The sequence below is a fragment of the Euwallacea fornicatus genome, chromosome 1 (genome assembly GCF_040115645.1).
Source record: "Euwallacea fornicatus isolate EFF26 chromosome 1, ASM4011564v1, whole genome shotgun sequence".
Lineage (NCBI taxonomy): Eukaryota > Metazoa > Arthropoda > Insecta > Coleoptera > Curculionidae > Euwallacea > Euwallacea fornicatus.
In genome coordinates, this window is record NC_089541.1 from 965,990 (window position 1) to 979,909 (window position 13,920).

Genomic DNA, 13,920 nt, shown 5'->3' on the forward strand with positions numbered 1-13,920 from the left:
CTTACATTTTAACGGGCAGAATTTTTAGGCTGAAATGAACTTGAATTGATTCGTTATTGGTATTTGCACATCATACTGGGTATTCTCGAATCCATCAATTTCGAACAAAAATTAACCTAAATTTCAAAAATAATACGGTGTCTTTTGATTCGCAAATTTCATTCAATTATTGTTACATTAATTGAATATTACACGTTAATAACACGTATAAACATTAATTTAACTAATTTTTTTTTATAGTGCGATCATTTATGTGGCGATGGGAAGCAGTACCGCCAAGTGCGCTGCTTCCTTAAAGACGAAAACGACAAAATTCAACTGTTGGAAGACGCGCAATGCGAAGCGATCGAGCCAAGACCCACTCAGCAGCAGAATTGTTTTAATCGACCCTGCGAGGGCGTGGACTGGATAATATCCGAGTGGAGTGGAGTGAGTCCGAATGTTAAATCATTGAAAAAATCTTTGAAATGGAAACCGAATCTCCTTTAGTGCGACTCCATTTGCGGCTTAACCAATGAAACGAGAAAAGTTTTCTGCGCCACTGCTGAAGGCCAAATCTACGACGACAACTTATGCGAGGAGAGTACCAAACCGGAAAGCGTGCGGGAATGTGATGGTAATCAAAACGCCTCTTGCAACTACCTGTGGTACGCCTCACAATGGAGCGAGGTGTGTTGCATCTTAACCCGCATATAAAAACATTAAGGACCAATAGATCAAAGTATGAGAAGAGAAAAGAAATTGGTAAATTTCTTGGTTTTTGTGAGAATTATTGTCCCGCTAAAAGTGACCGGTACCTTGATCTAGTGGTTCTAAGAGACAATCTCATCAAGTTTTTATTTGCTCTGTGGAGCTGAATCAATAACACCAGCAGTGTTTTCATAGTGTTCGGCGAAATGTGGCAAGGGCATACAAACGCGGAGCTTGTTCTGCGGTTTGTCCACAGCTGGTGGAGTCCAGAAAGTAGATAATGACAAGTGCGATCTGAACAGGACTTTTGAAACCATCAAGAATTGCACCGGGAAGGAGGAGTGTGACGGGGAGTGGTTTAGTGGGCCATGGGGAGAGGTATATCAACGAAGAACAGGAGAACGAAATTGTGCTTTGATGAGACGTGTTTTTACAGTGTTCTAAAGCCTGTGGTGGCGGCGAAAAGTCAAAGAAAGTGGTCTGCATCAAGGCCAACGAGGTGGTGGACGTCTCCCATTGCGATGCTGATAAAATCACTTTTTCACAAGAGGAGTGTAACAAGCAAGCTTGCACCGAAGGTAACTCGAATGTAGCTTCTTTCACATTATTTAATATGAGGTTTAGATGCAGTGCTGCCAGTGGACAAGGACAAGCCGTTGAAACTATCCGAGAAAACTAGAACTACTGAAATAGAGACTGAAGGACCTACGGAGGTCACCACCAGTGTCAGCCAGGAAGTGAGTGGATCTACTGAAATCTCTCCCTCGAAGATCTCCGACTGGACTGAAAACTTTGAATTTACCACTGAACCACAAGCGGAGGAGTCTGATAAAAATGATGAGGAGGAATATGAAGTAGTACCTGCGGATTCCTGTGATGACGGAGAATGGGTGGACGTTGGTGAAAAGGTACTATAATCATTCACTTTTCGTTTTGCTAAGATACACATAATTGAAATAAAACAAAAGGAAGAAGAAACCGAGCCCACAGAGGAGACCATCGAAACTACGACCGAAGGTTTGGAGACTGCTTATTCGATATATGACACTATGATGAGCGATGGTACCACAGTAGAAGAGACTCCGTTCACTGGCTCTGGAGATGGTGAGAGCAGCTTTACCTCATTTTCCAGTTCCGACGTCACCGAAGAAGGATCCGGCACAGAATCCTCTATAATTATCACCGACACCAATACTGATATCAGGTAAAACAACACTTTAAATAAAATAAAATAATGTCATTGCTGAATATATCTATAGCAGTCCAGGAGAAAGTTTAGTATCTGAAGCCTCAACTGCAGCTGGCTTCGACGTTACCACCAAAAGCGAAGACTTTTCTGCAGCTTCAAGTCAGACATTGATAACGGAGACATTCACCACAGGTTAGTTTATCTATTTGCTTTAATTTGAAGCAAGAGACTTCTCTTGCGTATTGCAGGCGGTCTTGCGCCTTTAGGGTCGCATGAATGTCAAGAAGTTTTCGATGAGTGCGAGAAGCTACGTTGTAATAGTCAAGTTATCCCTTATGTAAACGAAAATGAATGTATTGCTTGTAGGTGCGCAGGTATTGGGAAAATGCAAACGTGCATGTTAAGTGAAACTTAAAAATTATTTTCAGCAGAAATTACCACTGAGGGAGGGACTGTGACCGCAGAGTTGTCTACCGAAGACACATCGAAAGGAACATCTGAAAATGTGTCTGGAAGTACCTCTGAAAGTGCCTCGGAAAATACTGATGATGGTACTTCAGAAAGTAGCACTTTTGCCGAAAGTAGTGCTTCTGAAAGTAGTACTTCTGAAAGTAGTACTTCTGAAAGTAGTACTTCTGAAAGTAGTACTTCTGAAAGCAGTACTACCGAATTGAGCAGTTCCACCGAGATCATCAGCACTGAATTTACCTCCACTGCGACTTCGACGGTTGAAAGTTCTTCCAACGAGGGCGAAACTAGTATCACCGGAAACACCACTGAGGAGACAACGGATATCAGTACCACGGAAGCAATTTCGTCAGGAATAACTGTTAAGGAGGAACCAGGAAATGATATCACACCACCTCCTAGGGCGACTCCAGATGATGAAATCACTGAGGTGTCTCTGACCTCAACAGTCGGTAAACGTTTTCTAGATTTTATATTACTTCTGTTCTAAACAGGACCGTTCTGTAGGTTCTGACCTTACCGAACCGACCATCGGAGAAACCACTGAAATCAGCGTTGAATCCTCAACAGGTGGTAGCACTAGAGCCGAGGAAACCTCTGAAAGTGTTGCTACTGCATTCACCACTTCAGGCTCCACTGTTGAGCAATATTTCACTACTGAAGTTAGCGCGTCCACTACAGAATCGGTGTCAGAATTAAGCTCCGAATCAATCACGGAATTCAGCACTGAATCGATCACGGAATTAAGTACGGAATTGAGCGGAAGCACCGAATTTGACATTTTCTCCTCCACCACAGAGGAAAGCGAGTCTACTTGTAAGTGTTATATGTATAAAATAACCAGTTTCAAGAGCTTTAAGTTTGAATTTTAGCTTGGGAAACTACGCATATTACGGAAATATTCAAGAAACGGCAGCGAATGTGTAAGAGAAAGAAGATAATGCAGTGTAAAAAGACCACTTATGGATGTTGCTGGGATAATATTCACGCAGCTAAGGGGCCCTTCAATAAAGGATGTCCCATGCCTAAGACGTGCAAAGAGTCGATTTATGGATGTTGTCCTGATGGGGTTTCTGCTGCTTTGGGTAAGGGGGTCAGTTTTGTCAATTGAGATGAACTGAGAGTGTTTGCGGTTACAAAATTTTGATTTATCCTTAAGAAAACAGTAAAAAAAGGTGCAGTGGCAACCTTGTTTAAAAATTTTATAGTAATACCAAGTCGTCTTTTCCATTATGTTAAAAGGAGCGCCAATTGTGTGGCATACAAATGCCAATCACGGCGTTGCCATTTACGTTTTGAGTTGTGCATCTTAAGGTGATTAAGGAACGGAGTTTTTAAACAAATCATATTAATTCAAATGTTTACCCCTATCACAATACGCTGAATTACTGGAAAAGACGATTTTATGGCATGTTAAACAAAGAATCATTAATACATGTGTATGTTGTCTTGAAGAAAAACATCTTCTGAGAATAAAGAAAATTCTTCAGCCTTTATGTCTGAAAAACTAGGGGATGTAAAAATTTAGAGAATACCTCCATAGAAAAAGAATTTATTGACTCAGGCATTATAATGGCACTTTGTTAGTCTCTTGAGTTGGTACATAGTACTTTTATTTTTCACTCCTCAGGTATCAAAAACAGGGGTTGTCCCTCAAGTCATTGTAAGGAGACCCTATTCGGTTGTTGCTGGGACAAGAAAACACCCGCCGAAGGCAACGACGGCGAAGGCTGTCCCCCCAAACCACCTCCATGTGCCGCCTCCAAGTGGGGTTGCTGCAAAGACAACGTCACAGGTTTGTAGTGCATTTTATCGCCTCATTGAAGTCAATTGCAATCTATACAGAAGCCAAAGGTCCTAAGCAAAAGGGCTGCGAACCTAAACAAGAAGAAGAAACATCTTCGAAACCGTACTTACAAGCCTCTTCGTCGCCCTTTACCGAGGAGTGTAAGAATACGACTTATGGCTGCTGTCCGGATGGATCTATTGCTCAAGGTAACACGTTAGGCCAACTCATTCCTAACAAAAATAACCAAAACAAAAAGGCTTATCTAGAAATTTCAAATTTAAAAGTTGATAAGTTCGAAAATTAAAGTGTCACCAATTTCGTAAGTTGATTTCTCTAAATTTAATAGTCTCAGCTAGTTTTTGATTTGACTGTATACCCGAAAAATATAATACTTAAGTAGGAGTTTAATGGCTAAATTTTAGGGCCGCAGTACCAGGGTTGCCTTGCATTATTTTGCGGTAATACTACATTTGGATGCTGCCCTGATAGGGAGACTCCTGCGCATGGATACAGAGGCGAGGGGTGTTGTCTTACCTCACCTTTCGGCTGTTGCTCAGATGACGTCACTCCGGCTAGAGGACCCAATGGGGATGGTTGCGAGTGCAAAACGTCTCCTTACGGATGTTGTCCAGATCAATCTACAACTGCTAAAGGTGCAATTTATTCTATCTTCATATTTCATCTCCCGTTTCGTATCGATAATATATGAACATTTTCAGGATACAATAATGAGGGCTGCGGCTGCCAGTATAACGAGCACGGCTGTTGTCCTGACGACATCACCGCCGCTACTGGCCCCAATTATGAAGGTTGTCTTTGCCACACCTTCCAGTTTGGTTGTTGTCCAGATGGGGTGAGCATCGCTCAAGGGCCCCATCAACAGGGGTGCGATTGTAGAGTCACCGAATTCGGTTGTTGTTCCGACGATAAAACGCCGGCCAAGGGACCGAATGAAGAGGGCTGCACTTGTGACATAACGAAGTACGGATGCTGCCTTGATGGCGTGTCCAAGGCCCTGGGTGAGGATTTCAATGGTTGCGAGGAACTTCCAGTTGATCGTCAAGGTAATTCTTGTTTTATTTAACCGATGAAAATGTACATTATGCGATATATAGAGGCGTGTTCATTGCCGAAAGAGCGCGGATCATGCAGGAATTATACGGTGAAATGGTTCTTTGACATGGCATATGGAGGGTGCTCCCGCTTCTGGTACGGTGGCTGCGAGGGCAATGAAAACCGCTTTAAAACCAAAGAGGAGTGCGAAGGAGTGTGTGTAAAGCCTCAAGGCATAGGTCAGTTAAAATTTATACTATTTATATATACAGGGTGGTCCTTAAATAATGGTACACAAAGTAATGGATGATTTATATTTTCCGCTAGAACGTTGTAACTTGCCGAAAGTAAACGGATCCTGTGATGGATATTTCCTGCAATTTTACTATGACAAACAGTCGAGGCAGTGCTCGCAGTTTATCTACGGGGGCTGCTTAGGCAACAACAACAAATTCGACAAAAGGGAGGAGTGCACTGATTTGTGCTCGAAAGATGACGCAGCTGGTAGGTCACTATAGTATCAAGAGGGTTTAGGGAGAATTTAAATAAAGTTTGAGATAATGTTAACAGACACATTATTTACCTTTTTATACTGTTAAATTGATTAACCTGATATAACTGTTTTTGCAAAATCATGAGCAGGCATTGTCATCACTTACAAATTATCATTTACTTAAAAATAGATTATTGAAAAGTGTATAAAAAAATCAAATCTCTGTTAATTCACAATAATTTGTTATGATGTTTTTGGTCGAGTCACTTCTTATGGGGTTGTTAATTTCACCTTAAAAGTAAAATCCCAAGATTTCGACGACCCGGTACAATTGCAGATCCCTGCGAACAATCCAAGGCCGAAGGCCCTTGCCGAGGGCAGCACAGGCGATACTTCTTCGACAAAGCTTCAGGGCAATGCCAGGAGTTTACCTATGGTGGATGTCGAGGCAACAACAACAACTTCCTCTCCCTGGAGGCGTGCAGACAGAAATGTGCTACTCCCGGCAAAAAGCGAGGTAAGTGTAGCACGTTGCATTTAACATTAATGTTGGATTTGGAGTAGTATTAACGGGTTTCGGGTGCTGTAATGGGAAAACTCACACTTATTGCTAGATTATTGCACGATTCCGAAGGAAGAGGGTAATTGCACTATTCGTGAGGCAAAATGGTATTATGGGCCGCAACAGCAGCGCTGCCTGCCCTTCTATTATACCGGGTGTTACGGTAACAATAACAATTTCGACAGTAAGGATGCATGCGAGAGTAACTGCCCCAAGGACGTCGGTGAGTTGTCCGGGCGCATGTTGTGGTTTAACATTTTTACAACAATCATAATTATTAAACTTTTATTAGCCGTTAAAACTTGTCATCTGCCCGCTGATATCGGGGAATGCGGCAATTACGTCACTCGCTGGTACTGGGACACGAGATACAAGAGATGTAACCAGTTTTATTATGGCGGTTGTGGCGGGAATGGAAATAGCTTCCGCTCGGAGGAGGAGTGTCGGCAAGAGTGCGCGAGGGAAGAGAAACAGACTGAGCCACCACCGCAATTTTATTATACCGACACACCTCAGACGCAGAGGCCGCTGCCATCGGTGCAGGTTCCAGAACCCACATCAAGAACTCCAACACTGGATGGTATGAAGCCATCTGTACACATCTGAGCATTTCCCCAAATGTTCAGGTTTGAGCGAAATTAGAATTTTCTTTCCTACAGAAATCTGTTCGATGTCACCGGACGCGGGCCCCTGCAACGACTACTCTACTCACTACTTTTACGACCCGGTCAATAGTGTGTGCAAGAACTTCACTTACGGAGGCTGCGGCGGCAATTACAACAATTTCGAGAGCGAAAAGATTTGTCTTCAGTACTGCGGAATGACCAGGACGTTGCCTTCTACCATCTCTGCTGCGGTTGTCACTCAAGGTCCCCCGAGCTACGATAGACAATGTTACGAAGATCCGGACCCTGGAAACTGTACAGATCAGTACCAGGCCTTCTACTACGACAGGAACACCGGAGATTGTAGAGGGTTCATTTTCAGCGGTTGCGGCGGCAACGGGAATCGTTATTACAGCGAGGAGGACTGTCTGAGACGGTGCGGACCTTATAGAGGACAAGGCTAGTGGTTTCTCTTTATCTAAGAATTATTGGACTAACGATATATTTAGATATCTGCAGCTTGGGTCAGGAACCCGGGCCCTGCAAGGACTACAACGTGAAATACTACTTCAACAGGAATGTGGGCAGGTGCGAGCAGTTCGTCTACGGCGGCTGTCAGGGAAATGGCAACAGATTTAGTTCCGTAGAAGAGTGCGAGCACTATTGCGGAGGGCGCCAGCCAGAAGAACCAAAACCTAGCCCTACAGTTGCGGGTAATTCACCCTTTTTTATACGCTTGGAAGTTGGGAAATTTTAAATGTAATATGTAGAGGTGTGTCAGCAAACTGCCGATCAAGGTTCTTGCCAGGAATTGAACCACAGACGTTGGTACTTCGATAACACGCAGGGCGAGTGCAAGGTGTTTATCTATAGTGGTTGCGGCGGCAACCAAAACAATTTCGTATCATTCCAGTCGTGTTTGGACTATTGCAAAGATTTCTTACCGTACACCGAACCTCGTAAGTTGCTTAAGCATCCAGAATGTCGCTTCGAAAACCACCAAGCACGCGCTATCACCGATGCACCGCGAATCAGCACCACATGTCTTTTTTTGCAGATTTAAGTATCCCCGATTTAGGCAGATCGCTTCTATAACTTGCTTATTAAGAATCTTCCTTGAAAGTAGATTTCGTGGTTTCTGCAGGGCACCAAAAAAAGGATACATATATGCATCCATTGCGCCTTTAAATTCTTTTTGTTTCATAATCATCCCATAGTTATTGAGAGATAGTGCGATAGGGGAAAAATACCATCACCTACAGTGGTGGCCAAAAGTATGGAAAATTATTATTTCTTAAGCGATATGGCAACAACGCTATTATTTTAAACCTTTCTATATTAAAATTTTACATGTCGTGCTGTATATAATAGACAAACTATTTTTTGCAAAAATTCGTTTGTGTTGGTCATCTAAGTTTTTTTTTTTTGGAAATGGAACCTAAATTGACCTGCCAAAAGTATGGAAATTAAGAGCGAAACGGGCTGTATTTTGTTATACCATGGCTTGAATCGCACGTTTTACCAAATCGCATAGAACCTTTACAGTGCTGAATATTGAGCAGGTCGTTGATGTATCATAATTTGAATTCTACAATTTCACAATGTCTCTCAGCTGTGGTGGAACCCGGCATCGGTACCAGAGAGTGTCAGGACAAATTCGAAGAGTGCACCACCCTGCGCTGCCCTTACGGCATCGAGGCCTACGTGGATGATAACGATTGCAATGGGTGTAGGTGCCAGGATCCGTGTGGTAACGTCGCGTGCCCCGAGGGCACCCAATGCGGCATCGATTTGAACATAAATAAGACTTCGATTGACGACGTGGACTTCGTTGCCGTTTGCCGAGAGCGTAAGTAATAGACACGTTCAGTGCCATGGCAGGTATCGGTGTTAAGGTCTGGTAATATCTTGCCGTAACATTGACGAAATTTCCAAATCTCCACAATAATTCCAAAATTTACTAAGTCTTCTAAAACTGACGGAATTTTCACACAAATTTCAAACTTTTTGATTGTTGTCCCCTTGATGAGTGAGTTCGCACGAAGTTTTAATAGCAAACCCCAATCTTTAACGTCAATATATCGATTTCCTTGAGCAGGATCTGATCAATTTCTCCGTTTTCGTCGTCCTGTTGCAATTACCATGACGTTGCTTTATTGGTTCTAAACGACATTCGATAAATTTTAATTGGAATTGTATAGGTACGAAGCAAGGCCAGTGCCCCTCCCCTGTAACAAATCCGGAAGGCAGATGCGACCGCGAATGCCAAACAGACGCCGACTGCACCCTGCAACTGAAGTGTTGCTCCACCGAGTGCGGTACCGTTTGTATCGAACCTCAGAAACCCCCAGAACCATTCACTTACGGCCCCGAAGCCGGCCACACCAGGGCGCCAACAAATGACGTTTGTACGTGATCTTTTACGTGACATCTATGGAAATTTCCAGTTTTTATTTCTTTAAGATTATCCACCAACGATCAACATGGAAGTCTACGAACCGGAGGTCACAGCTATGCTGGGAGATCAGGCCATACTAAACTGCGCCGTGAACGGCAATCCGAACCCCAAAATCTCGTGGAGCAAAGGGAATTTGATTGTAAGTCTACAGGCATTTTTTAATTCTCGTTAGTAATGGAGTTTTTTTGGTTTAGATTGATGGCACACAGCCGCGCTACAGGATCCGACTTGATCAGAAGCTACAGATCGTCACTCTGCATAAAACAGACGCCGGGGTGTACCTCTGCACCGCGGATAACAGTATCGGAAATCCAATTCGGAACCAAATTAGACTGGAAGTCAGCGGTAACCATCCTTGTTCTGTTTATTCAGTGTCGTTTGTTAGAACTTGTTTGGTGTTGGCTTCATGGTTAACAAATCATTTCTTTAAACAGCGGCTGCGTTTTTCGGGTCTAAGCATAAAAATCTATTATTTTAAAATTTCCAAAATTAAGCATTTTCATTCTAATTAAGCTTTAACAGATTGTCACGTTGGATCCTCGAAAATCAGCCCTTTGTTATTGGAAATGGTCCAATAGTTTAAAAAGATAACATCTGAATTCTTATACTTATAGTAGAATAGCACTGTAGCGTAGTTAGCACTAACCTTAGACATTTAACCGTCCCTAGATCCGGATTCTGAGCGAGAAGTGACTATCTTGAATAGTCAAGACCCGGAGTTGCTAGTGACCAACATTGTGACGTCATTTAATTCTCCGGCGACCCTAAACTGCTACGCCCTAGGTTGGCCCTTGCCTGCCGTGACCTGGTGGAAAGACGACGAACTAATTCCGCTTAAAAACCGCGAATTCGAAGTAACTAAGGACTACTCGTTACTTGTGCATTCCGTGCAGCTGCGCAACTTGGGCGTTTACACCTGCCAGGCGTACAACGGCAAAGGCAAGGCGGCCAGCTGGTCGGTAACCATCAGGGCTAAAGGACCGGTTTATAGCACCAATCCTGCCGACATCAAGTACCTGCAGTACGTGGTGAATCCGGCGGAATGGATTACCACCACAGTCCCCACGACTCACGTTTATTATACCCCTGTAAACAGACCTACCCCCCAACCTTTTATCCCCCCGGTTTACGCAACGGAACCGAGTCCCGATTTGGTGGACAACAACGAGATTTTCCCTATCGTTACGAACGACGTTGGACCCATCCCCGATTCTGTGTATTGGGGTAATGGATTTTCTTGTAGTTTTGTGCATGCTGGTGTCTAAATTAAACAATTTACAATAATAAATTAACGGAAATTTTAGACCACAAATTGAAGCGAAATGCAGAAGCAGACAGAGTCAAGGGTAGGTTGTAGGTGTGGTAACTTTGCAAGAATTGTCAGTTTTGTGACCACATTGAAATTACCTTAAGCAGGAGAGAATAGATTGCTTTAAGCTTTGAAATTTCGAGTCGATTTGTGGCTGTTGGTCTAGCTTTATTCTGGGTAATCCTCCAGGAATTGCGTCACTAAATTACGTAAAAGTTGATAGAGTAAAATGTTTTCATAATGGTACCACTGTCGGTTGTACCAAGAGTACCCATAAAAGGATTTTTTTAAATTAAATTGCTTAAAATGGAACTATTTTCGTGATTATAAATTTGCAGCTTTGTCATGAACCTAACTGACTTAAGTTCGTGACGAAATGGTGAACACAATTTTTCTGACAGAGGAGTAATAAATGATTATTCATGTTAATTCTCAAAAAAATTAAATAATTGCACAATTATTGTCTTAAGACGAATGATGCGATAGATATTACAGTATACGAAAACTATTCCCTGATATTTGACCCAGAAATTTTCTGTCTCGAGGTGCACATTAAGTAACAATATTTGACTAAATTCCCTTAGCAGTAGTTCCTGGACGACCACCTATATACAGGATGATGCTAAAGTTGGAGTTGTCCTATTCGCTGGTGAAAGAGTGACTCCAACTTTGGAATCGCCCTGTACATCTACATCTAGGAAGATCAAATAACCGCTCATAAATATAGTCCGAGCTTCTTTGATTTGCAAAAACTCACTTTGGAATTCTTCTTCGCCCCGCGTGTCACTGGAAATGTTTTCCCAAGATGAGCATTCGTTAAAGACTCTTCAAGAAACCGATCAAAACCTTTTGGTTCATTAAGTCGGTGAAGGCGTTCCTGAAACTCAACCTCTCAAAAAACGACAAAAACCAACATGCTGTTTGGTTTATATTTGTGAGCAGTGTATTTGAAGAATCTTTACTCGTCGATTTAACAAGGGATCTCTTCATAGTTCCCGTGAGGGCCAACATTACGACGATTGATCAGAAATATCCGACCGGCAGCAACGTGCAAATTCGCTGCGACGCGTACGGCTATCCGCCTCCGCAAGTGCAATGGTACAAGGACGGGGTGCCCCTTTATTCCTCGGGAAGGTTCGCGATATCAGGTATCAATCCCATTGTGTCTACGTGAGACGTATTGGAAACTGTTAAAAATTGCAGAAACACACACTTTAACCATCACGTCGGCGGAAAAATCCGATTCCGGTAGATACCAGTGCGAGGCCAACAATCCCTACTCGAAAGCTTCAACCTCCCTGGACGTTCTGATTGAAGGTAATTCTCCTGTAATATTTTAAATTCAGTTTATAATTTCGCGGCGAACATCTACAGGAATGTTCATCGATCCTTCCTGCACCGACAACCAATTCTTTGCCAACTGCAAGCTGATCGTGAAGGCGGAGTTCTGCAACCACCGCTACTACGCCAAGTTCTGCTGCAGATCCTGCACGGAAGCCGGCCAATTGCCTGCCAGTCGGAATGACCGGCAAACCGCACTGGACACCAATGCAATTTAGGACGGAAATCTGCAGCTTAATCATGATTTGTTGGATTAATAAGGGGCAGTGTATAAATACGTTATTTAAGTTGTGTTAAGATGGCCAGTCATGTGTTCACGTTGAATTGTCGCCATCTTGAATGGTTCAAGGTTGTGTCACAACACGGGAAATAACTCTTGATAATGTCACGTTTTGGGCAGAAATTAATTCCTGTCATTATCCCGTTGATTGGCATCAGTAGTTGTAGATAAAGTAATGGTCATATACGCGCCGAACTCACGGTTCGCGGTGAAAATCGGTAATAAATTGCAGTGTTCCAATGGATGTGTAAGTAAGAATTTTCATTTGAAAAATTAGCTTGATTTTCCGACACAGTGACGCACTCAATGAACCGCCATTTTAATACTTATTGAGACGCCCCGCTACCGAACTCTTGTAGATATATTTCATAAACAAAACTCTCTTTAGAATTGTGCAATTATTGCTTATTTCGTGTGTATATATAATGTTAGTAATTTATAAAAAGTGTTAAGTAATGTAAAAAATGTGTTCACTTCAATGTAATGATGCTAAGAGTGGAGTTTTATTGCTGAGAACAGACCCTTTTCCCCGTTACTAGAAAAGCTAGTAAACAAAATTTTACATTGCGATATCACCCCGGTCATCCGAGATAACGTGGACGGACCTCTATGGTGACCGAAAACTCTGATGATCCGGATTTATTTTTTATACATTCGAAAAATAAACAGCAATATTTTAAACAATTTATTGACGTTTTTAAGATATAAATAAGTACATTATAAAACAGTGAAATAGATATCTACATATGCGCCCCTGTTTCATATTGCACCTTCTTTTCCTCGCTGCAATGTTTCTCCATCTATTACGACGAAGCAAATCTTCCGGGATTGCCTCCGGTTGTTGTGCGATACACCTCAAAGCTTATTCCAAAGAAGCTAAGGCCTTTCTCGATGACCTTAGCAGGAGGCCGTTCATCCGCGGCTTCGTCATCATCCGATTTTTCGATTCCCTGAAAAGCGTCCTTCAATACCGATTTCTTCTTCTAAATCATCTGCTGTGGCCCATTCAACGACATTTTGACTTGTCATATTTTCGCAACGTTTAATTTTTACATTAATTCAAATAATATTTTCTCTTGTTCTGTTTCGCTATCAAAATTTCAACAGGACGCTTCTCCGCGGCTTCTCAATTTCAAAGCCGTTTCGTTTAATGGAATATCACCTTCACTAGTCCTCAGAATCAGTAAATGTTGACCGAGATTTTTGAACAGTGGTACCACGCACTGAATCACGCTCACACAGTAAATATCGATTTTTAGTGTAAACTTTCTTATCCCACTGATAACATCCTCCGTGTACTCTAATAGATGTTCGAGATATAATCGCGTAAAATTTGTTTTAATAACCTCAAGGACGCCTTAATCCATTGGTTGCATTATGTTGGTTAGGCTGGAGGAGAAAAATTTACAACAATTTCGCCAACGCGAAGTCCTCGACCAGAGTGACAGAGGCATTATCCATTAGCAAAATTGCTTTAATGGGAGGACGGTTCCTATTCAAATATTTCGTTACAGATGCCCGAACTCTTCTTTAAACAAGTTAGGAAATGAGGTCGCATCCAGTCATGCGCTCTTGCGACTTTTGTAATACACAGATAGAACTTTGGATGAGACGTTTTTTTTGCAGATTTGCCGATCAGTGGGACTTTGTGCTTGCCAGATGCACTGGAACAGGCCATTGTAG

At 42.4% G+C, this 13,920-nt stretch overlaps 1 protein-coding gene across 7 annotated transcripts in view; it reads left to right on the forward strand.

Annotated features, from left to right (window-relative positions):
* Positions 1-12,730, forward strand: part of Ppn (Papilin) — a 42,792-nt gene extending 30,062 nt beyond the window's left edge. The window contains exons 11-41 of one of the 7 annotated variants that reach the window (XM_066284970.1): positions 241-429; positions 490-669; positions 886-1,068; positions 1,127-1,268; positions 1,315-1,598; positions 1,659-1,894; positions 1,950-2,071; positions 2,128-2,253; positions 2,311-2,799; positions 2,855-3,163; positions 3,220-3,432; positions 3,978-4,142; positions 4,193-4,342; positions 4,559-4,789; positions 4,856-5,200; positions 5,252-5,428; positions 5,517-5,693; positions 6,020-6,199; positions 6,297-6,467; positions 6,537-6,824; positions 6,904-7,308; positions 7,359-7,562; positions 7,620-7,808; positions 8,462-8,698; positions 9,051-9,257; positions 9,313-9,446; positions 9,502-9,652; positions 9,977-10,531; positions 11,609-11,764; positions 11,820-11,933; positions 11,991-12,730. In XM_066284970.1, coding sequence (XP_066141067.1) covers positions 241-429; positions 490-669; positions 886-1,068; positions 1,127-1,268; positions 1,315-1,598; positions 1,659-1,894; positions 1,950-2,071; positions 2,128-2,253; positions 2,311-2,799; positions 2,855-3,163; positions 3,220-3,432; positions 3,978-4,142; positions 4,193-4,342; positions 4,559-4,789; positions 4,856-5,200; positions 5,252-5,428; positions 5,517-5,693; positions 6,020-6,199; positions 6,297-6,467; positions 6,537-6,824; positions 6,904-7,308; positions 7,359-7,562; positions 7,620-7,808; positions 8,462-8,698; positions 9,051-9,257; positions 9,313-9,446; positions 9,502-9,652; positions 9,977-10,531; positions 11,609-11,764; positions 11,820-11,933; positions 11,991-12,175 — 6,894 coding nt within the window. In that variant the 3' untranslated portion in view covers positions 12,176-12,730. Of the gene's footprint in view, positions 1-240; positions 430-489; positions 670-885; positions 1,069-1,126; positions 1,269-1,314; positions 1,599-1,658; positions 1,895-1,949; positions 2,072-2,127; positions 2,254-2,307; positions 2,800-2,854; positions 3,164-3,219; positions 3,433-3,977; positions 4,143-4,192; positions 4,343-4,558; positions 4,790-4,855; positions 5,201-5,251; positions 5,429-5,516; positions 5,694-6,019; positions 6,200-6,296; positions 6,468-6,536; positions 6,825-6,903; positions 7,309-7,358; positions 7,563-7,619; positions 7,809-8,461; positions 8,699-9,050; positions 9,258-9,312; positions 9,447-9,501; positions 9,653-9,976; positions 10,532-11,608; positions 11,765-11,819; positions 11,934-11,990 lie in introns of all 7 variants that reach the window. The other 6 variants (XM_066284980.1, XM_066285023.1, XM_066285017.1 and 3 more) reach the window with 6 other exon arrangements.
* The last annotated feature ends 1,190 nt before the right edge of the window (positions 12,731-13,920 follow it).